Source organism: Lampris incognitus, unplaced genomic scaffold (assembly GCF_029633865.1).
Source record: "Lampris incognitus isolate fLamInc1 unplaced genomic scaffold, fLamInc1.hap2 H_5, whole genome shotgun sequence".
Taxonomy (NCBI): domain Eukaryota; kingdom Metazoa; phylum Chordata; class Actinopteri; order Lampriformes; family Lampridae; genus Lampris; species Lampris incognitus.
In genome coordinates, this window is record NW_026611080.1 from 252938 (window position 1) to 277037 (window position 24100).

Below are 24100 nucleotides of genomic sequence, written 5' to 3' on the forward strand. Positions count from 1 at the left end.
GGAGAATTTCAAAGCTTCCTTTCAAAGCTGTTGGTATAAAAGAAGAAGTCAAGTCAATTTTTGGTGAAGCGGGGGGGTTTACCTTAGGGGGCTTTACAGCAATACAACATCCTGTCCTTAGCCCCCTTCCTCAGATAAGGATAAGGAACAACTCCCTACAGGAAAAAAAAAACACAAACATTTAACAGGGAGAAAAAAAATAGGGAGAAATCTCAGAGAGAGCAAAGGAGGAGGGATCTCTCTCCCAAGATGGACAGATGTGCGAAGAGGATGACGGAATCACAAGCTGTGTGAAGAGTATGATGAGGATGCCAAGCAGTGTCCACACGTGACCAGCATCACCACGTGGGCCTGACAGGAGGACAGACTACACGCGCACGGGGGGGGGGGGACTCCCATCGCATCGCACCATTCACATACACGTAGAAAGTTGTTCTCGTCAAAAGAAAAGACAAAGAAGCTTATTGTAATTTGTATTTTGCAACATGTAGAAACGCGGAAGTGGGGAGGCAAACTAAGGATTTCCCGACTCAACGACGCCGGACGACTCGGGCCCAGACCTTGCGTACCGCGCATGCGCCGTGGGACGTCTCCATAGTAACAACAGTAAACTGATGCCGCTACGGGTTCGCTTTGAGTAAAACTTGTTAAGTCTGCCAACTTGGTAAGTAAACTCTAGTTAGCCTGCTCACTCAGAAACACACAACTCGACGTAAACCAAACTAGGAAATTAAGGTAGTCGAGCAGCTAATGAGCTTGTGGTCTGGCGGCAGTATGAAGCCGAAAGCTAGCTGATTAGCCGGGATAACCTGCAAGCGCGGCCATCGGGCAGGTGCAGCATCTCCCTTCCCCTTTGCTGACTGGTTAACTTGCTAACCCGAGCTAACCCGAGTTATCGCCTCAGCTGCTAACCCAACCATACTGAGGTGTAAAAAGACTGGCACTTGGCCAGTCTAGCCATGTCTGACGGGGAGGAAGACGCGGTCTTGACGGAAGCGGAGGAAGAGGAAGGAGAAGGCCGCGAGGAAGAGGTATGGGGAGCCGAGGGTGAATGGCGGGAAGTTTACTTTCATTATTTGTACAAGTATGCCCTCACTCCAACTAGTGGTGTTAATTAACACGGCGCCCTGTTTTATTTTCCAGTCGATTAACTAAATGTCAGGGTTGTGTAACCGGTTATTTTCTTGCCCGGTGCGGGATTCGATACAAGGTGTACTGCACCACAAGGCGACGTCACTAACCGCTCGAATAAAGGGTCGGACCCGTTAGCTTCCGGGTCTTATTAGTAGTTTACAGTCGTCACCCTCCCCGGAAGCGCGCCCTCGCGCTTTGTTCTTCCCGCGCTCCGAAGAGACTTCTGAGGATCTGCACACTTCCGGATCCCGCCGCTGCCGCCAATGGAACCGGTTATTTTCTTGCCCGGTGCGGGATTCGATACGAGGTGTACGTTTGGTTTATCTTTCTGTTTTGTTTTTTCGAGCAAAGGGTTATTGAATACTAGTCGTTGTTTTAGTGTTGCTAATTTAATTTGTACCAATAACCTCACTAAGAATAGTTATATTCATTTATGTAGCACCTTTCAAACCTACCATTACACAAAGTGCTCCACAAACAAAGGCAAATAAAAAGCAGGAGGACAATCAAATACAAAATCACAGTCGACAAACAAAATAACTAAAACTTGGGTCCTAAGTGTGCCCAGGGCCTATAATAAGGACTTGTGGAGTTAGAAAACAACGAGACAGGAGACGTGAGAGTAGACGTAGTCGAGGTAGTTTACTAGCTCCAACTTAGCATGTCATACATTCGACAACGACACTGAACTCTTAACCGGAAGCGGAAGTGCATTATCTGACCCCTCGCCTCTTCCCTTAAAGGTACACCGTCCTCTTAGGTGAATTTCTCTCGTTATATATATATATGTGGGTCACCACAGACTTCCGGTTTGGAGGAGTTAAGCTGAAGAAGATTTTCTGCCATCCAACATTTAACCGCTGTTCGGCAACTATCCAGCGAAGATAACTTGGCTAATTCAGATGGCTTGCAGGACAAGTACAGCTGAGTATCATCTGCATAGCAATGAAGGCTTATGCATTCAGTGTGGGAAGATGGCGGCACAAATTCACGTTTGCAGCGGCCTCACCCAGTACCGTCCATGCAGTGTCTTTGTTCACGTCTGCGCCTAAGTTTGTCTTCGTCTGATGGCTGGGAGAGCTGGCGCTGGATCGCCTGGTCTGCTGCGTCCTGTGGGCCCAGGGACCACGGCCCTGCCTGGAGCTTTGCCCGAAGAGGTAACACCGAGGGCGGTCTTGACAGGATGCGGAAGCGGGGCAGGCTAAGCTAACTGCTAGCCCATGCAGACTGGCAGTTCCAATAACACCGAGGGCGGTCTGGCGGTGGCCTCGCGTAGCCTTGACTGTGTTTTTAGAGTCAAGTCAAGTCAGTGTCGTCATGTGGAGTGCGGGGAGGTGTGTCGAAGGTGTCTGGCTGGGAGTGCTGGCGTTGGATTGGCTGAAGGAGCTTCGTCTGCTGCATCCTGTGGGCCCAAGGACGAGGGCCGTGACCGGAGCTGCGCCCGGAGGAAACACCGAGGGCGGTCTGACAGGACGCGAAAGCGGGGCAGGCTAAGCTAATTGCTAGCCCCTGCAGACCGGGAGTTCCCACAGTCATCCTGGCCGGCGTTCCTTCTCCTGGACAGTGTTTTTTTTTTAGTTTAGCTATATGTGTTAGTTTGGATAAATGCGTTCTTGTAGTTCTTGGATATGTGTTTTTGTCGGTGTGTTGCACTGCTGTGGGCTGGGGGAAACGATGTTTTGTTTCATTTCATATGCGCAAGTGCACGAAATGAATTGACAAAGTGTTTCTGATTCTGATTTCTGATTCTGAAATGAAATATCATGCTGTTTGATGATGTGGCCCAGAGGGAGTAAGGGGAGAGGAAATATGATTAGGAATGAGTATATGAGAGGGACAGCTCCGGTTGGAGACAAAGCAAGAGAGGCAAGATTGAGATGGCTTGGACGAGTGTGGGGGAGAGATACTGGGTATATTGAGAGAAGGATGCTGAATATGGAGCTGCCAGGGAACAGGAAAAGAGGAAGGCCAAAGAGGATGTGGTGAGAGAGGACATGCAGGTGGCTGGTGTAAGAGGAAGACGCAGAAGACAGGAAGAGATGGAAACAGATGAGCTGCTGTGGCGACCCCTAACGGGAGCAGCCGAAAGTAGTAGTAGTAGTAGTAGTAGTATAGTAGTAGCGCCTGTGTCTGATCCAGTTCTATCAGTTATTGAACATTTATAAATACATATGACACAGATTTATTCAGTAATGTAATGGTAAATAAAAAGATGAGTAAACCATGATCTTCAGTAACCAACAACCAGTATAGTCAAGATTTTCAGAGAAGCGTTAATTCATGTACATATTCTTATTGAAATACATTATTTCCTTTAACTTACATTAGTTTGATACTGTTTGCTGTGATTTCTATTCTGAGTTAATATTAAGTCAGCCCTTAAAATGTGGGTAAACTAATGTGAAAATACAGAGTTGGGTAAACTGTTAAGGTGATTCTGGCTCAGATCTGGTCAGTGTCAGCTAAACTAAGCTACCTCCAAAGGTGGTCTGCCAGATCCCATCACATTCCCACCAGGATGCATTCATTTTCCATTTCCAAATAACCTGTCCAGATAGACCTCACTTGTTAAGACCAGGTGTGAGTTGAGTCAGTGAATCAATGGAGAGGCCCCATTATGAAATACTGCAACTATGGTCAAACTGGTTTAATGATGTGAATGAATACTTATTTTCAGGAACAGATACAGGTCCGGCCATTGACCCCAGAAACCATCATTCAGGGCCTGTCGTTACTGTGCCGTACAGGAAATGGACTATCACATGCTTTTGTAAAACTGGATCTGAGAGAGAAGTAAGAATACATGATACAGTCATTTACAAAACCAAACCCCTTGCTATGTTAACTTAAAACAGCACATCCCTCTCTGAGTATGCTTACTGCTTGCTTATTGATTATCTGTTTGACATCTCTCTGTATCCTACAGGGGGCTGACAGACATAGATGCAATCGGCAACTATATTCACCTGCGTTTCCTGGATGTGTCCAACAACCATCTAACTGACCTCTCTCCCTTGGCTTCATTGAACCAGTTGCTTTGGCTGAAGGCAAGTATATGCATCTCGTCATTTATACTATTATACATTCTCTTTTAAATTCTAAAAAATATGACAAATTTAAAAAAAAAGGATGTTTGGATCAGTACCAGTGCCCCAGTGGCTCACCTGGTAGAGCACGTACCACATAAGGCTGAGTCCTTACCGCAGCAGCCTGGGTTCGAATCTGGCTCAGGCCCTTTAGGGGCGGCACGGTGACGCAGTGGTTAGCGCGGTCACCTCACAGCAAGAAGGTTCCTGGGTTCGAACTCCGGGGTTGTCAGATCTTGGGGGTCATCCCAGGTCGTCCTCTGTGTGGAGTCTGCATGTACTCCCCGTGTCTGCGCGGGTTTCCTCTGGGTGCTCCGGTTTCCTCCCACAGTCCAAAGACATGCAGGTCCGGTGAATCAGCTATACTAAATTGTCCCTAGGTGTGAGTGTGTGTGTGTGTGTGTGTGTGTGTGTGTGTGTGTGTGGGCCCTGTGATGGACTGGCGGCCTGTCCAGGATGTCTCCCTCCCTGCCGCCCAGTGACTGCTGGGATAGGCTCCAGCACCCCATGACCCCAATTGGGATAAGCAGCTTGGATAATGGATAACGGATGGATGACAAAATTCTATGTAAAGTTATCTTTGGGCCTGCCAATATCCCTCTTTATACTTATCCCGGGTGGTATTCATTCTCTTTTTCTGTAGATTGATAAGAATGCCGTGGCATCTTTCAAAGGACAACCTCTGGATCAGCTGACCTACCTGCAGTGGCTGAGTTTGACAATGAACAAACTTCAGGATCTTGAAGGCCTGGCTGGGCCGGCCCTTGAGAACCTCATTCTTACCGGTCAGTCTTTCACTTTTATCTCACAGTAAAGTTTTTTCTTTTATTTCCAAATGCGAATGGTTTATGTGAATTTAATGGTATTGTGTGATCTTCTAAGTCAGTGGCTGCTAGAGCAAAGTCTGTGAATTCAGGGGAAATTTCTTTTAAATTATCCCCTTTTCATCCCAAACTGGCTCATCTTATTCCCCGTTCTACTAAGGCTGCACCACTGCATAGCCCTTACAGTGGTTGGGGATGGTGTAGAACAGCCGACTGGTTCTTTTCACCCTCCAGCTGCAGGTTTCTCCAGGAGGATGTAATGCATACAGATGTTTCCCTTAGATCAGTGTTTCTCAACCCAGTCCTCAAGGAACCCCTATCCTGCATATTTTCTTTGCAACCCTGAATAGGTACCTGTTTGTAGTTATTCAACCAATCAGCAATGAATTTTGTCAGATGTTGCACACCTTGCATAATTAAGTGCTGCGAGATGATTGGTCGAGTAAGTACAAGCAGGGCTACCTATGCAGGTTACAATGAAAATCTGCAGGATAGGGGTTCCTTGAGGACTGGGTTGAGAAACATTGCCTTAGATGCACCTGACTCCTGACCCAAGATGCACCTGACTCCTCCTGTAGGAGTCACTAAATGCAATAGTCACACACTAGAGAAAATGTAAAAGAGAAAAACATATAATCTTTCCTTTGAGTTTCCTTCTCTCTACTGTTTTTGAACCATGTTAAATATAAACACTTGTTCCATTTGGTAACAAATTATATAATTAAGCAACTAAAACCCTCTCAGCTGGTGACTCCTCTGGAAATCTCACCTAACATGTCTGTGGCCTAATGTCTGTCTAGTTAAGGAGCCCTGTCATGAAACTGTTTGGCAAACTTTGTGCTAGGTAACAGTATCCAGAGAGTGAGCAATCTAGAAAATGGCCAATTGACCAACTTGGTGACTCTGGAACTGCGAGGAAACAGCTTGGAGACCACTGACGGCATCTACCTTCCCAACCTGCGTCGACTCTATCTGGTGATACAACGCTGAACTGTAATATTTGCCCCATCACCCATTTCAACAAAGTCAAAGGGTAGGAACCTGACAGGTGCTGTGACTCCCCTCCCTGCTCTCGGTTTAGGCCCAGAATGGGATTAAACGTCTGGAGGGACTAGAGAAGCTTGAGCGCCTCAATACTCTTCACCTTCGAGACAACCAGCTGGAGACTCTGGATGGCATCGGCCCCAACATGAAGTCTCTACAGTACCTCAATGTCAGGTGCAAGTCTTGCCACAGCAGGGCCGATCAGGCCCATGTTGGTACAAATTTAGAGAGGCTGCAAAACCGTAAATATAAAAGCACAGAACAAAATTGAACTCATTGTATGGGGCAGCAAACAACCTTTCTGCATGTGTCCATTTTCAAGCAACCCTCTCCCCCTCTGTGTTTCTCTCTCACTCAGGGGCAATGTCATTTTTAGTCAGAGGGCCCTGCGAAGCCTTAGACATGTGTCAGGTACTCTGCGAACTCTGGTCCTCTCAGAGAACCCTCTGGAAGACAGCGGGGACTACCGTCTGTATGTGCTCACCTGTCTCCCACAGCTAGAGCGACTGGACAAGGAACCCGTCTCTTCTGAGGAGAGGACCGAAGCAAAGGACAGAATGAAGGTACAGAGACACATCTGTCATGTCGGCAATATATCTTGACATGGCTGCTCTTCTGCTGGCTGCTCTTTACAGCATGGTTGTCAATTTTAGGAACTCAAGGAAGAGGAAGATACCTGACCAAGAGGACCTCAAAACATCTAAATTGCACAAGAGAGAGAGAGAGATGGAGGAGAAAATACACAAAATACACAAGTTTCTTTGTGCGTGAGAACATTTTTACAGTTGAAACTTAAAGAAATGAACGAGTCGGGTGTCTGAAAGCTCCTGTTTTTTTGTTTTGTTTTTTCTATTTTTTTGCATGATGCATTTCCTGTGCTTTACAAACGCACAGTGATGTAAATGTTTTCTTTTTTTTTAATGTTACCAGAATACATTGTTAAATAACTAACGTATCCCATCATTTCCCCTGAAAAACAAATGAGGTTTCTGATATTTTGCTCGCCATGAAGCCAGACACGCTGCAGATGCACACACATCTCCATGCTGAGGCTTCAGCAGTATGGCGTTATATTTGTGCCAGTATCCTGAGCGAGAAATGATAGATCCTGAGCGAGCAATGATAGGTTTTGAGCACACAATGGGAGATTTTGAGCACAGAAAAATATATTTTGCAAGCACATACATCATATTTTGAAAACAAATTAAACTTGAGCAAACAAAAATCTATTCTGTGCTCAATAAATGTGTTTGCATGTTAGTTTTACTCACACGTTCTCTCACAAACTCTTTCCTTGGTGCACAAGTATGGCGTTATAATATTTGTGCCAGTGTGCACCAAGGAAAGAGTTTGTGAGAGAACGTATGAGTAAAACTAACATGCAAACACATTCATTGAGCACAGAATAGATTTTTGTTTGCTCAGGTGTAATTTTTGTTTGCAAAATATAATGCATGTGCTTGCAAAATATATTTTTTTTTCTGTGCTCAAAATCTCCCACTGTGTGCTCAAAACCTATCATTGCTCGCTCAGGACACTGGCACAAATATAACGCCATACTTGTGCACCAAGGAAAGAGTTTGTGAGAGAACATATGAGTAAAACTAACATGCAAACACATTTACTGAGCACAGAATAGATTTTTGTTTGCTCAGGTGTAATTTTTTTTTTGTGCAAAATATAATGTATGTGCTTGCAAAATAAATATATTTTTTTCTGTGCTCAAAATCTCCCACTGTGTGCTCAAAACCTATCATTGCTCGCTCAGGACACTGGCACAAATATAACGCCATACTTGTGCACCAAGGAAAGAGTTTGTGAGAGAACATATGAGTAAAACTAACATGCAAACACATTTACTGAGCACAGAATAGATTTTTGTTTGCTCAGGTGTAATTTTTTTTTGCAAAATATAATGTATGTGCTTGCAAAATATATATTTTTTTCTGTGCTCAAAATCTCCCACTGTGTGCTCAAAACCTATCATTGCTCGCTCAGGATACTGGCACAAATATAACGCCATACTCGTGCCCTCATTCTCCCTTCGTAACGATGAGAGAGCAGAATCGTCCCTTTCCGGTTGGCAGCCGTCCAGCCAGTCCAACCGGCCGACTTAAAGGGACAGCGACACGAAAAACCGGAGCTTTCGAAATAATTGCTCAATTGTGACGTATTGTGCCACGTCCGACCACTCCGCTACAGTAAATATCGATGGCAAGGTTTTAAAAAAAAAAGTTTCACCTTTAAAAAAAAGATAGCGGCAGTAATTAATGGATTGTACGCGTCATTAACGCGCCGGCCGGCTGTTCGTGACACCCTTACGAGGTTGCGTTTCCTCGCGGGCCACGTGGTTTCGGAACACGCGGGCGTGTTATTAATGGATCGGGCTTATAAAACACATTTCTAACACCGACTTTCAGATGATTTGTCGGTAGGGCGCGTCGTCCCATTCCTGCACAACCTGCACGCCTGCACGGCTCCTCCAATGGTCGGAGGAGGTGGGCGTGGAGGAAGCGCCACACACACACACATAAAGCCCTCCTCCCCGTCTGGACGTGCGCGGTGCAGCAGCGGCCATCACTTACTCGAGCAGCAGTTCGCCCCGGCGGTACAAGCCCCTCCTGCCTTACAGTTCACCTCTCCCGTCTCTCTCAGGGCCCCCGAAGAGCAACATGGCGAGCTACCACAAGCCGGACGAGAAAGCCCTGCAGGGGCTGAAAGACGTCGCCAACAAGCTCCGGATCCACTCCATCAAAGAGACGTGCGCGTCAAACTCCGGGTGAGTTCGTGCGAGGTGACTCAGCAGGAGCGTGGGGTAAAATAGAAATAAAATAGAAATCAAAGGGGGGGCGAGGGGGGGGGGGGAGGCCCTGCGTGGCGGCGCCGCGTGTGCGGATTCTCCGCCTCCCTCCTACCTGGCGACCTGCATAGACGGAGGGGTGAGCGGGGCTCTCGCCGTGGGCCTCCGCCGCCGCTCCAAGCCGTCGGGGGTTCGAATCACGTCGAACCGGCGATCCGGACTAGTGAGTAGGCGTGTTCAGACCTCCAGCTTTAGCGGCGTGTACGATGCGCGGCTTCCGCCACGCGTCTAGCTAGCAGCGGCTCTTTTCTCCGCCGTCCGGAAATGGGCTTTCGCGCCGAAGTTGATTTTAGTTGAAATCCTTTTTTTTGTTTATGTAAATTTTGCGATGAACGCCATGGTGGCGTCTTCCTATCTGACGTCACGTGGCCGCGGAGGAGCGAGAGTCTCGTGGTCGGCCTCACGCGCTTATTTAAAGTTGCAGCTCCAATTTGGAATCCAATTATAAGGCTGCGAGCGAAAGACCCTTCTCTCAGTCGCGATTAGAGAGAACGTCCTCGTTTTCCTGCCTAAGCTATCCTGCCTCCCCGCCTGTGTAGGAATGTGCGTCTATCTCAAACCCACTTCTTTAGATTTTAACTGTAAAATGGCTTTTACAAACTTGTGCAGTTTGCTCGCGTCTGTCTCTGTCTCAAATTCAAAAGTGCTTTATTGGCACGACACATAGGCTCTTGTATTGCCAAAGCAGTCATTACAAACAAGAAATCAGAACATATATATATGCATGGACAGATACAAGAAATTAGAACATGTACATATGCATGGACAGAGAAGAAATCAGAACATATATATATATGCATGGACAGATACAAGAAATTAGAACATATACATATGCATGGACAGATACAAGAAATCAGAACATATATATATGCATGGACAGATACAAGAAATTAGAACATATACATATGCATGGACAGATACAAGAAATCAGAACATATATATATATGCATGGACAGATACAAGAAATCAGAACATATATATATGCATGGACAGATACAAGAAATTGGAACATATATATATGCATAGACAGATACAAGAAATTAGAACATATATATATATGCATGGACAGATACAAGAAATTAGAACATATATATATATATGCATAGACAGATACAAGAAATCAGAACATATATATATGCATGGACAGATACAAGAAATTAGAACATATACATATGCATGGACAGATACAAGAAATTAGAACATATACATATGCATGGACAGATACAAGAAATCAGGACATATACATATGCATGGACAGATACAAGAAATCAGGACATATACATATGCATGGACAGATACAAGAAATCAGAACATATACAGGTGCAGTATGAAAACCAGATTGGTAATCATTTACCGGCAGGACTTATTATTTATTATTTAACTATTGTTGTTATCATTATTAATGTTATTTTATCTAAAGCAGTAAGATAGTTAGGACGACTGTATCTGTGCGTGGATGTGTGTGCATGTGCATTTGAGTGTGTGAGAGAGTCTCTCTCTCTCTCCCCCTCTCTCCCTGTCTCTCTCACACACATGCACATCCAGGTTTTTCAAAGTAGGTACTAGTTCAGGTGCTTGTGTTCAGTTTACTCCCTCTGAAGTTCCTAAAAGCGGAAAAGATGTCATGTTGGAGGCCAACTGATGATTCATTTCCCATCACTACCTGCTCAGACATCACAGAAATGTTCCCCATTTCTAACGTTGGATTTTCTTCGACAGCTTTTCTGTGGAAATGTCTTTACTAGGGCGGGGATGGTTTATTGCTACCTGGATGTGTCCTCATTACATTAACTGGTATTCGTATCACCTGTCAGTCTCTTGGCAGGAAACTGACTGTCTACATAATGAAATCTTGTTTGTGCTCCATTTCGGTGTTCGCGTTACTTCCTCCATGGAAGTCCATGTTGATATCTCACTACACCCTCTAGTGATGCAACTTCTCGATTTTTAAGAAAAAAAAAGTTGGAGAAACCGGTTTTATTACTTCTTCAAGTGCCTACGAGGAAATGAATGAATTACAAATTACTTCCTGGTTATGCCAGACTAAGGCATTTCTCTGAAATGCTTTTTTATTTTCCCATGACACAGTATTGTCTCTGACTGGTGTCACATTTGTTGGCCTGTTCTCACAAAGCTTCTTGAATGAAACGGGACAGTGCACCAGACTCAATTTGATGGTTCAGTGATTTCATTTTTAATTTATTCATTTATTTATTGTCTCTAGATATTTTAGATTTACATTACCTTATTTCTCAGCAGGTTATCCTGATGGAAGAACAATGGGTAAATGGACCATTTGAATGAAGTTTTGTGGAATGCAAAAAATTTTAACACAAAGTACAGTGTTTGAATAAAATAACCCTGAGTGTGTCCCTGATGGGGGGTGGGGGGGTGTTGACATTCGTAGATTTACTCACATAGGGAAGCTGAGCTACTCTTGACCAATTGCATGTTGTATTTCCAAACTGACTGATTACAATATTCTGACCACTGTTCAGCAACTAACAAATTTCACAAGATTGCTTGGCATCATATTTCTACAGCCTTAGAACTTTAAATATGGGTTATTTCAAGACACTGAGGTGTGTCCTAACTGTGCTAATGGTTGACTGCAGATTTGACATGGGGGTGTTAACTGTCGATGCCTTTCACTAGGAGCCAGTACTTGGTTTGTCATTGCTCGTTTGTTTAAATGCATCCTTGTGTTTCTACTGTGTGGAGGTCTTGGTGTCGACAGTGAAGTTGGCCCCAGTAATTGTATACTGAATGAAATGCTTTATTAAAATGGTAAAGGTGTCCTGGACTTCAGTCCTGAACTGTGCAAAAGGCAAATGCAAAGATAGTTGTTTGCTGTCCGCATGCATTTGTAGTGTTCGTGTGTTTGTGTGTGTGAGAACTGTAACTAATGGGCTTTCTCTCTCTCCCCCCAAAGACATCCGACCTCATGCTGCAGTGCAGCAGAGCTCATGTCTGTGCTGTTCTTCCACACCATGCGTTACAAAGCTGACGACCCTCGCAACCAATGTAACGACCGCTTCATCTTGTCAAAGGTGGGCACACTCTCGTGATGATGGTGCATTCACATCATGTGGGTAAGACCCATCTCTGCAACTTGGAAGTGTTCACACCATCATTGGCAAGAAGGGCAGACATGAGTAAAGATGCAGAAATACAGCCACGGTCCCAGATTGACACCGAGTAGTCATTATTAACTTCTTTTTGCTTTGATGTTTGCTTTGAGAATGTTGATGGAGAAGTATAGAGAAGGCCGGAAGGAGTTACATTGTGACTTTGTAGATTTAGAGAAAGCATACGACAGGGTGCCGAGAGAGGAGGTGTGGTATTGTATGAGGAAGTCGGGAGTTGCAGCGAAGTATGTAGGAGTGGTGCAGGATATGTATGAGGGCAGTGTGACAGTGGTGAGGTGTGCGGTTGGAATGACAGATGGGTTTAATTTAGTTTATTGTTTATTTGACGGGGACAACACACAATTTTACAAATGCACCAGAGTTAGCCAGCAGCTAATTTGCATCTGCAGTCCCTGGGCAGGCAAACAAACGACAATTAATACAGAAGTAAAAACAACAATACATAAGAAAACTATTGAACAGGCAGACATTACGATCCTTGATGTAATCCCACCAAGTGGAGGTGGGATTACGTCAAGGATTGGCTCTGAGCCCTTTCTTGTTTGCAATGGTGATGGACAGGTTGACGGACAAGATCAGGCAGGAGTCTCCATGGATGATGTTCGTGGATGACATTGTGATCTGTAGGAAGAGTAGGGTGCAGGTTGAGGAGAGCCTGGAGAGGTGGAGGTATGCACTGGAGAGAAGAGGAATGAAAGTCAGTAGGCGCAAGATGGAATACATATGCATGAATGAGAGGGAGGACAGTGGAATGGTGAGGATGCAAGGAGTGGAGGTGATGAAGGCATATGAGTTGAAATACTTGGAGTCAACTGTCCAAAGTAACAGGGAGTGCAGGAGAGAGGTGAAGAAGAGAATGTAGGCAGGGTGGAGTGGGTGGAGAAGAGTGTCAGGCGTGATTTGTGACAGAAGGGTTAAAGGGAAGGTTTACAAGATGGTTGTGAGACCAGCTATGTTATATTGTTTGGAGACAGTGGCACTGATGAAAAGACGGGAGGAGGAGCTGGAGGTGGCAGAGTTGAAGATGCCAAGATTTTCATTGGGAGTGACGAAGAAGGACAGGATTAGGAACGATTATATTAGAGGGACAGCTCAGGTTGGACGGTTTGGAGACAAAGCAAGAGAGGCAAGATTGAGATGGCTTGGACATGTGTGGAGGAGAGATGCTGGGTATATTGGGAGAAGGATGCTGAATATGGAGCTGCCAAGGAAGAGGAGAAGAGGAAGGCCAAAGAGGAGGTTTGTGGATGTCAGAGGACATGCAGGTGGCTGGTATGATAGAGGAAGATGCAGAAGACAGGAATAAATGGAGATGGATGATCCGCTGTGGCGCCCCCTAACAGGAGCAGCCAAAAGTAGTAGTAGTAGTCATTATTAACTTCAACAATTTATTCACTGTTTCATCAGAAAATATTCGCTTGCTAGCTGGCCTTTTTTTTTTTTGTAACCCCCCCACACACACACACACACACCCCTTTTTCTCTCCAATTGTATTCGGCCAATTACCCCACTATTGCGAACCGTCCCGGTTGCTGCTCCACCCCCTCTGCCGATCCGGGGAGGGCTGCAGACTACCACATGCCTCCTCTGATACATGTGGAGTCTCCAGCCGCTTCTCACCTGACATTGAATAGTTTCACCAGGGGGGGCGTAGCACGTGGGAGGATCACACTGTTCCCCCTCCCCCCCGAACAGGTGCCCCGACTGACCAGAGGACGCACTAGTGCAGCAACCAGGACACACACCCACATCCGGCTTTCTACCTGCAGACACGGCCAATTGTGTCTGTAGGGACGCCCGACCAAGCCGGAGGTAACACAGGGATTTGAACCAGCGGTCTCTGTGTTGCTAGGCAACTGAATAGACTGCCACGCCACACGGACAGCCAGCTGGCCAATTTTGAGCTACCTACTATAGCTGCAGCCTATCTCAGAAAAGTTTTAAATGGGCAATACAATGAACTCATCAAATTCAGTTAACCCTACACAGTAGTCTGTGTAGATGCACGTTAGGGTGAATATTAACTGAAATTAAGATTTTGAGTGATTGGAGAAATCAGGACTGTCCAAGGTGGGCTGTGCTGTGCTGATAAAGGGTGGGGATGCCTGCAGTCGGTGAGACTGACAGTCTCTTAGATGAATGATGAAGTGTTTCTCCCACTTATAGTTGTGTCCAGATGAACTGATTCAACTTTCCTGGGACAGGACTGTCAAAGTTCCCACAGTTCGGACTCGAAATTCCCTCGTGGAGATTTCCATGAGCGGTTTTTACAAGTCGGAAACTTGTAATTCAGATATGACGTGAATGTGCCTCGGGCTTGTGCCTGGCATGATTTTTGGCCACCGTTTTGCAGGTGGCGCATTCCTCAAATAAGCTACAGCAAGCGTTGCTGTCTTTTTCCTCTCCGCAGGGTCACGCTGCACCCGTCCTGTACGCTGCCTGGGTGGAGGCCGGCTACGTAAAGGAGTCTGAGCTACTCAACCTGCGCAAGATTGACTGTGACCTGGAGGGACATCCCACACCTGTAAGTTATCACACAGTCTTCAAGTCCGCGTTGGTGGGGGTTATTATTTGTATGTTTTCTGCACTCTTTAAAATCAGCTCATGTTTTATCAAGTGGGTTTCAGTCACTTACATTGTCTTTGTTTTCTTCTGCCCACCAGAAACTGGCTTTTGTCGATGTAGCAACGGGGTCTTTGGGACAGGGTCTTGGTGCTGCTTGTGGGATGGCCTACACCGGTAAAAACTTTGACAAATCCAGGTGAGGATGTAAAGGATCAAATAAACTTGATAGCATGGACTCTGACGTGCTGGGTGATATGGGTCGATATTAATATCACTTTAATCATACAGGGTTTTATGCAATATTGATGTCATGATATCTGCTTGCATGTGCAAAATCTCCCATGTTAAAAATCTTAACGGGTTCATCACATTGAACTGTTTGCTAATGTAAAGTACAATGTCAAACCAAAACTAGTTTTCTAAGAATCTTCTCAATTAATTTGCACCTAATTTTGGCCGCTAGGTTCTTTGTTATTCATTTAGACAACAAAATTGTTTATATCCAAACTCCATCACAATACAATACCACTGAAAGATGATTAACAATAAGATTGAGTGTCCAGGTGGCGTAGCGGTCTATTCCAACACGGGGATCTCCGGCTTGGTCAGGCATCTCTACAGACATAATTGGCCGTGTCTGTGGGAGGGAAGCCGGGTGTGGGTATGTGCCCTGGTTGCTGCACTAGCGCCTCCTCTGGTTGGTCGGGGCACCTGTTCAGGGGGGAGGGGGAACTGGGGGGAATAGCGTGATCCTCCCACGCGCTATGTCCCCCTGGTGAAACTCCTCACTGTCAGGTGAAAAGAATCGGCTGGCAATTCCACATGTATCGGAGGAGACATGTGGTACTCTGCAGCCCTCCCCGGATCGGGCAGAGCGGGGGTGGAGCAACGACCGGGACAGTTCGGGAAAAGTGGGGTAATTGGCTGGATACAATTGGGGAGAAAGGGGGGGGGGAACCCCAATAAGATTGAATGAATACCCAGCACTAAGATACATTCCCATTACTGCCATCTTGTTGTATTGGCATTCACTGGCACTGGAATAGGGGGGACAACGAGACTTTGTGTCCCCCCCACTTTCAGGTGTTATTGTAATAAAGAGGTAAGGTCTAAGCTAGGTCGTAACGGTCATAGTGATCATGTCTAAGCCTGTTCTAGCAGTGGCAGGAGATGCCCAGGTGATTTTTAGTGAGGTAGACAAGCTTCTGTGTCTCTACCTCACTGTGCCGATGTCCAACGCCACAGCTGAGTGTAGTTTCTCTAGTCTCCATCATTTGAAAACCTGCTTCTGGTCTACAATGAGAAAAACTGCTTAAAGAACCTGCTTTTCCTGTACAGCCACGAAGACCTGACTGATGACTTGGACATGAACAAAGTGCTAAATAGATTTTGCTTTGGAGGTGATGGGTGCACTCAGGGCTAAACCTCGCTCGTCCTTCTCAGTGCTGTTTTGTTTGACAGACATGCAGCCAAGCATGCAAAATACTGAAATATGAAGCCTACTGGTCATGTTTACCTATTAAACATGTAAAATTAAATGTTCTAATTACCACCACTCATAATAATGACCAAACTTTTCTACTGTCTACTACGTTTCTATCTTGCATTTTTCTCACCTAGCCTCGATGTGCACTGAGGTCTGAAATGTAACTGGAGTTTCACTGAAGTTAAATTAGTTCTTCCTCTTTTGGCTGCTCCCATCACCACATCCATAAACCTCCTCTTTGGCCTTCCTCTTTTCCTCTTCCCTGGCAGCTCCATATTCAGCATCTGTCTCCCAATATACCCAGCATCTCTCTTCCACACATGTCCAAACCATCTCAATCTTGCCTCTCTTGCTTTGTCTCCAAACCGTCCAACCTGAGCTGTCCCTCTAATATACTCGTTCCTAATCCTGTCCTTCTTCGTCACTCCCAATGAAAATCTTAGCATCTTCAACTCTGCCACCTCCATGTCCACCTCCTGTCTTTTCATCAGTGCCACTGTCTCCAAACCATATAACATAGCTGGTTTCCCAACCATCTTGTAAACCTTCCCTTTAACTCTTGCTGGTACCCTTCTGTCACCTGCGAATTGTATATTTAAAGTATTCCACTTTTTTTGTCACAGCTACCGTGTGTACTGCCTGTTGGGTGACGGGGAATGTTCAGAGGGTTCGGTGTGGGAGGCCATGGCCTTTGCTTCCTACTACCATTTGGACAACCTGGTGGCCATCATGGATGTGAACCGGCTGGGCCAGAGCGAGCCCGCCCCCCTGCAGCACGACATGGAAACCTACCGCAAGCGCTGCGAAGCTTTCGGGTCAGTCCGCACATCCACTTCTTTCTACATCCACTTTCGTGCTACATGTCCTTACCATTTTCATCTGAACTTCTTCTTCTGCCCTCCTTTTCTGTCTCCCCCTCCCTTCATCAAGTTTATACGGTTGATGTTTACCTTGTTTGTGTCAGGTGGTTAATGTCTCCTGTGTCGTCATTTATTTTTTTCTTGGGTTTGAGTTGATATTTCCTGTGATGTGTAACTTGGTGTGCGTAGGTGGAACACGTACGTTGTGGACGGCCATGACATCGAGGAGCTGTGCAAAGCTTTCTGGCAGGCTCAGCAGGTCAAGGGCAAGCCTACCTGCATCGTTGCAAAGACCTTCAAGGGGAAAGGACTCAAAAGTGAGAGGATCTGACGTATTAGACATTTTCAATGTACTGCTTTTATATTTTCTTTGTGGTGAAAGAATTGATCGACGCTTGCTATGTCTGTCCCCGTGTCTGTAGACATCGAGGACTGTGAAAACTGGCACGGCAAGCCCATTCCTAAGGACCGTGTGGATGACCTCCTGAATGACCTTCAGTCTCAGATCCAGGTTCCCAATAAGATGCTTATTCCCGAGTTGCCCAACGAGGACACGCCGGCTGCGGACCTCAGCCCCATCTCCCTGCCTGCACCCCCAGCTTACAACAAAGGAGACAAGGTAGCTCCTGGACCCTCTGAACGCCGCTTACACGCTTGTTGTCGTTAGTGCAATGGTTCACTATTATTGTTTATCGTCTTTCAATGGTGTTTAGATGAAATTCGGATATTGCCGTGTTGTGATAAAAATGTTTGTCAATTTAATAACAAGGATGTACTACCAGAAATTCATCACACTTTGAGGTGTTTAATATCTGAGGGATTATTTGAAAACTAGTTTTGGTTTGATATACTTCACATTACCAAACGGTTCAATGTGATGAACCTCATTTGGATTCTTAACCGTGGTATTTTTGCACAAGTAAGCAGATATCATGACATACTATCTATTGTGTATAAATCCCTCTGATAACTGATATTTTCCATATCACTCGGCACTTTTTGGAAAATGTAAAACCAGGAATCCAGAGATTGTAATGACGGACTTTGTCTTGTTTTCAACGGGAAGTGGGAACTAAAATTCAGCATGGTAGGTTGGTGAAACACTTGAATCTGGTATTCATTCTGGCCATTACCAGGCAATATGGTCAACATGGTCAGCAGGTCACCGTCCCACCCATAACGCCTGATTGTCCTGTCTCCCACATTGCTCGTCTCTCATGGAAAATGAATGGGAACCAGTTGCTGGAGATGATTCGTGTCTCTTTCCTACACATTTAAACACGATGAGGGTCCTTGGGCTTCATGATGATGTTTAAACCCATCTGACTTTTTCTTTCCTTTCTTTCATTCGCCTTTATCAGATGTCGACGAGGCGTGCGTACGGTGTGGCTCTTGCTAAACTGGGCCAGGCTAGCCCGAGGGTGGTGGCCCTGGATGGAGACACCAAGAACTCCACCTTCTCTGAGACCTTCAAGAAGGCCTTCCCCGACCGCTACATCGAGTGTTTCATCGCTGAACAGAACATGGTAAATACCTAATATAGTACCGCGTAGTAAATATCCAATTTAGTACCACATGGTAAATACTTGTTGCACTACTACATGGTAAATACACTTTTTAATGGTATTATGGCTTCAACAAGGCCTTGTTTTTATTTCAATTAGCAAGTGGCACTTCCTGGTTGAAGCTAATGCAGGAACAAGTGTTGGGTCTAGAATTGGACAGTAAACTGCATGCCGTTATCACTGAATGGACTGACTTTGACTTGCCAGTGAACCCAAAGACTGGTTGTACCAAATGTGATGTTAAGGACACATCAGTGTGTCTTGGTGTGACTGAAGGTTTGGGTGTTCATGACTTGCCACTCTCAGGCGGTGAGGATAATCACAGGCTCGCCATATACGCCTCACAACCGTGATCTTCTCCAGATCAGTCTCATCTGTTCCTATTCATTCTCTGGTTTAATAATCCCAGTCCTCCCACTGCTTCTTGACCCAGTAAAGCCAGTTTACATGAACGTACTGAGGTCTTTCACTGTCATCTGCTGTACTTTACAGCGACCCATATTACTGATGTCCAGAATCAATGAGCTCGGGGAAGTAATGCTAGGAGATGTGGCTGGAAATGTAGTCACCATTCAAATTCTCATCCAAGTAGCGAAGTATTATTTCTAGCGAACATCAAGTTTATTTTGCTACTCTATCAAAGTTCAGTAACTACCACTTCTTGGATCCCAGATTATAGTTTCCTTAGGCAAGCTATAATCTGTATATATATATATAAATATACAGAATATATAAAATATAAATTATGCCGTGCATAATTGTTGCAATTAAAGCAGAGGAAATTCTTAAACGACAAGGATGAAATTTCATTTCATGCTATATTAACACAACTTTCATATTTAAATAACGAATTAAAACTTGTTTAAATGCAAATAGTTGTGGAAATATTGAACAGTTAATTCACATTACTTCAGACACGTACAGGGACGAGGAGAGATACAGTTTGACTGAAGACAAGTTATCCGCATTTGGCCCAGCTCAGTATAGAGAGAGGTGTGTGTCCTTACACAAGTGTGAAACGGGGACAAAGACAAAAGGGAGACAGCGGGAGAGGATTTGAGATTTAAATTGACCCACTCACGTCATCGTCCTGTCTCCACCATAATGTAAAGGTTGAGAGTTTCTGTTTTATGGTGGAGATGAGATTTAAATGTCTTCCTGTGACGATAACCTGGATAGGTCTTCAGGTGGTCCCGTTTCTTGCTGCGAGTCTGGTACCTGTATCAAAAGCAGGGTGCTCCCTGGTGAGTTTCCCATCCGCGGTAGCTTGGGAAGGTCGTTGAATGGTCTCCGTGTCCTGTGGTGGGGCTGCTAACCATGACAAAGACATGGAGCCTCTCGTCTGGTTGACGTCAATTGGCACTCCAGAGAGAGACGGACATGGAGTCCTCACTACAGTACTTTACTCTCTGTAATACCAAAAATGGGGGGAAATGGTAGATTAAAAACAAATGAACATTTCCGGTTCACCATTGGCCTGACTGTGGGACTTGAACAAGCTGCAGGTTTAGAGGAAGGGGTAATGTAGTCTCGCGCTCTCTCTCTCTCTAACGTATAGTCTCTCACTCAGATGTGCACTTGCAACAAGCAGTGAACTAGGAGGGATTTTTCGAAAGGCTCATAAGGAATCTTATCAATATTTATTTTAATTCACAACACAACCCACCGATTGCTCTACTGTGAAAAGGTACTCGGTAGTACTGACGTAGTTCGGTCAGTATTGAGTTCAGTACCCAACCCTTCTATGCACATCAACTCCTTTTGTTCCTCAAACTTGTTCTTATGTGTTTCAGTGCACAGGGAGATTATTTAATTTCTGAAAAACACAACAAAACCTTGATGTGACTTTTCTGCTTTCCAAGAATTTGATTAAAATTTGGTCAGTATGCCAATGAGGTGCTCTGCCAGTGGGCTCCATCTTAATGTTTCGTATGTGCAAACCAAACCTGTCAGTCATCCTGGATAACAGGTTAGTTTAGATAGCGTATTGACTCTCGTGTTTAATGGCAAACAGATGATAGATGATGGGACAAACTGACGAACCATTGTTGAAAATAGCTTTTTTATTTATTTTAGTTCGACCCAAAGGGGATTCTTAGTGGGCATAAAAGAAAAATCTGCGCACATGAATGGTGGTTCAGCCAGATTTTCTTTTCTTTTTTTTAGGTGGGTGTTGCTATTGGCTGTGCCACCCGTGACCGCACAGTTGCATTTGCCAGTACCTTTGCAGCCTTCTTTTCAAGAGCCTACGACCAGATCCGCATGGGGGCCATCTCCCAGTCCAACGTCAACCTGGTAGGCTCCCACTGTGGCGTCTCCATCGGTAAGCTTTCAGTCATGGCTCTGCTAGTTGTGTACAAGGTGGGTCTTAAAGATTAAGTTTCTGAACCGAAGCCACTCTTGTCTTTAGGCGAGGACGGCCCCTCTCAGATGGCCCTGGAGGACCTGGCCATGTTCCGCGCGATCCCAACATGCACCCTCTTCTACCCAAGCGACGCAGTGTCCACAGAGAGGGCGGTGGAGCTGGCGGCCAACACCAAGGTCAGTTCAGCCACCTGGCGAGCCGTCCGGTGGAGGTGTAGGAGCCGTCAATCATATTTCTGTTCTCAGGCGTCGCTCTTTGTTTTTCTTTAGGGAATCTGTTTCATCCGTACCAGCAGACCAGACACCAAGGTCATTTACTCCCCAGATGAGAAGTTTGAAGTGGGCACAGCTAAGGTGATGTACCGACGCTGAGGAATATTCAGGGTTCCTGGAAAATAAGAGAATTGATCACGTCTTGAAAATATCAGAGGTCATGGAAAATTGGGTTATTAAATCATATTTTTATCAGCTGAGATGGTGTATTTTTAGAGTAATATCCTGCCAATACAGCATATTTGTGTAATCGGTGTGTGAAGTTTGGGGGGGTTTGTTCAGTTACACAGTCCATCTGGAGACTGACGAGACTCCACTCATAGATGAACTCTGTCTAGAACACACTGGCATGCAAATTCCCTGTGTTGTATTCCAAACCTTAAAAGAAGGGGGAAAAAACCGAGACTTCCACTGATAGTTAATACTGAATAATATGACCTTCTGTCATCAACACCCGCCATGCAAAGTTATTTCCTAAATCAACGTTGTGCTAACTTTTTATTGCAATGTTGGAGAATAAAGACGAGTTAAATATTTTCACCAGATATGCAAGCTTCAAGGCGCCATTTTGTAAAAAAAAAAAATTATTATTACCCTAGCAATGGTTAGGGTGATTTTTGCAGAAGGAAATAAGGCATCAAGTTGTCCAAGAAATATTAAATCGGACTAAACTGTTGTTTTTCAGATGCAATGGAACATTTTCCTCTCAGAGTAGTCCTAAAAAAGCAGACCTTGCCAGATTTAGTTTCTATCATGCAATAAGATCTTAGCACAACATGGCTGATGGGGCCCAATTTGCCTTACACTGAGTGCAGTCCTTTGTAATGGGACACTCGCTGATATGAACGCTGTAGTTCAGGCTGATTCTCTGGACGGACAGCAGGTTTACAGACTTTCGTCCGTGTCTCCAGGTCGTCCGTCAGTCCGACAGTGACGAGGTGACGGTGATCGGTGCGGGCGTGACTCTGCATGAGGCCCTCACTGCTGCAGACACCCTGGCCAAGGAGGGTGAGTGCGGTCCGCCTTCTAGTGCGCAAACATGACAACAGCAGCCTGCTTGACTTTGTGTTACTGAGTGAAATGACTGCAGCGCTTCCTAATTCAGGATGCGACCGCATCACAGAGGTTGAACTAAAATCACATCAGACTGGTCAACTTATCCGCCAGCTGCCATACTTGCGTAAACATCTCCACTTGGGGTGATTTTCTCATGTCTTCCTGTAGGAAAGAACATACGCGTGATCGACCCGTTCACCATCAAGCCCCTGGATGCCGCCACCATCCTGGCCAGTGCCCGAGCCACCGGAGGAAGGATCATCACTGTGGAGGATCATTACAAAGAGGGTAGGTTGCTTTCTCTGGACTCTGTCATGTGTATAGAGTAAGGTAATGAGCTCACTGTACTCCACTAGTCGAGAAGCTAAACAAAAACAAACATCCTTTTCCACCTGCAACCACCCTTTATTCCATTTAGCTCATGGGAGCCACGTATCGAAACATAACCGAGGATAAACATACATTTTAAGAGAGGGAGTTTATTTCCCAGTACCGCAGAGTCCTACTTGGAGATGACTAATGTACCGTATAAATACCCAAACATACTGCGTGTGTTTAAGCAGTTCGCCCTGCTCACCCGCCCATCTGTCTTATGCCCAGGTGGTCTTGGCGAGGCGGTTCTGGCGGCAGTCGGCGAGGAGCCCGGCATCATGGTGACCCGGCTGGCAGTGTCTGGCGTCCCCCGCAGTGGGAAACCCCAGGAGCTGCTGGACATGTACGGCATCAGCGCCAAGTTCATCGTGAAGGCAGTGCATCAGACCTTCGCCAATTAGAAGGAAATGTGGCCGCTCACCGCCCAGTCTCACTTCTCCTCATCTTTCTCCGCAACTCTCTGTGCTCAGCTGTTCTGGCTCTGACCCCCGCAGAACTGTTAAATGTTTTAGGCTTTAGTGCCACCTTGTGGCTGTAACTCTGACTGCAGTGTGTTCTGACTGAAGCGATACAAGCCAACTTGCAGAGAGAAACGGGACAGGAGTGATGGTGTCTAAATCTTATTTCATAGAGCCAACACCCCCCCCCCCCACGTCTGTAAACCTGAAAACCCCCTACACGGGCTGTGTAGTTGGATAGTTCGCTTCCCTGACCTCCCTGTTTGTAACCCATGTTGTGTTGGACTGTTTTTGCCAGCAGCTCGTATGCCTCGCAAAATACTGTAACGTAAAGGGGTCTGGTTTGAAACCCGTACTGCCTCGCTAAGCAGTCCACCTCGCTCCTCTTCCGATCCGCTATGGACACCGTCTGTGTTTCCGTCATTCCATCTGCTGTGTCCTCACCATGTCTGTGTCTCTTTAACATGCGGCGTCATCGCTCAACCGGCATCGACGCCGGTCAGCTCCTCACACTGGCTTCTCCGCCACGGTCTTAACTGCGGTGGCGACTCTCGTTTTGTTGTGTGTGTGTGTGATGTTTTGAGTCGTGGCATTTTGTGTAACACCAGCGTTTTAGGAAGAGAGCCGTTTGTTTTTGACTGTCTGTAATAACATGATTAACCAGCCGAACGATGGCGCTGCGCCGCCGGTCTTCGGTTCCGATGTCGGACCACACGAGCGTCACGGGGCCGCTGCTGCTGCTGTTGAGGCTTCCAAGCTCACCTGCGTCTTGTTTCCGTTGCTGTGATAAAATAAAAGTTGACCCAGCGTGACTTGTTTTTGCCTCTTCTTGCTTGTCTCGGTATAGAATACGGCGCTAGGAGTGTTTGCGGAGTGGTTTTGTAGGTACGTGACATGCAGCCTATGGGGCCGGCCGTGGTCAGACCGTCTAGGCCACGTTCTCTGTAGGTGACTGGGAGGAAACGAGACGGAGGATTATTTTGATCCGCAGAGATCTGGCCGAG

The 24100-nt window shown here is 45.8% G+C and overlaps 2 protein-coding genes across 2 annotated transcripts; both read left to right on the forward strand.

The window, feature by feature from the left end:
* The first annotated feature begins 959 nt into the window (after positions 1-959).
* Positions 960-6842, forward strand: lrrc23 (leucine rich repeat containing 23). Its single transcript, XM_056301729.1, has 8 exons — positions 960-1031; positions 3812-3927; positions 4061-4181; positions 4864-5005; positions 5889-6019; positions 6126-6262; positions 6447-6651; positions 6742-6842. The coding sequence occupies exons 1-8, from the start codon at positions 960-962 to the stop codon at positions 6766-6768; spliced, it is 951 nt and encodes a 316-aa protein (XP_056157704.1). The 3' UTR covers positions 6769-6842.
* A 1807-nt stretch (positions 6843-8649) lies between these two features.
* On the forward strand, positions 8650-23908 carry tktb (transketolase b). Its single transcript, XM_056301715.1, has 14 exons — positions 8650-8867; positions 11881-11998; positions 14508-14621; positions 14761-14858; positions 16772-16963; positions 17198-17325; positions 17431-17627; positions 18370-18534; positions 20740-20896; positions 20984-21114; positions 21208-21291; positions 22122-22218; positions 22435-22554; positions 22867-23908. The coding sequence occupies exons 1-14, from the start codon at positions 8761-8763 to the stop codon at positions 23037-23039; spliced, it is 1881 nt and encodes a 626-aa protein (XP_056157690.1). The 5' UTR covers positions 8650-8760; the 3' UTR covers positions 23040-23908.
* Positions 23909-24100: the final 192 nt, after the last annotated feature.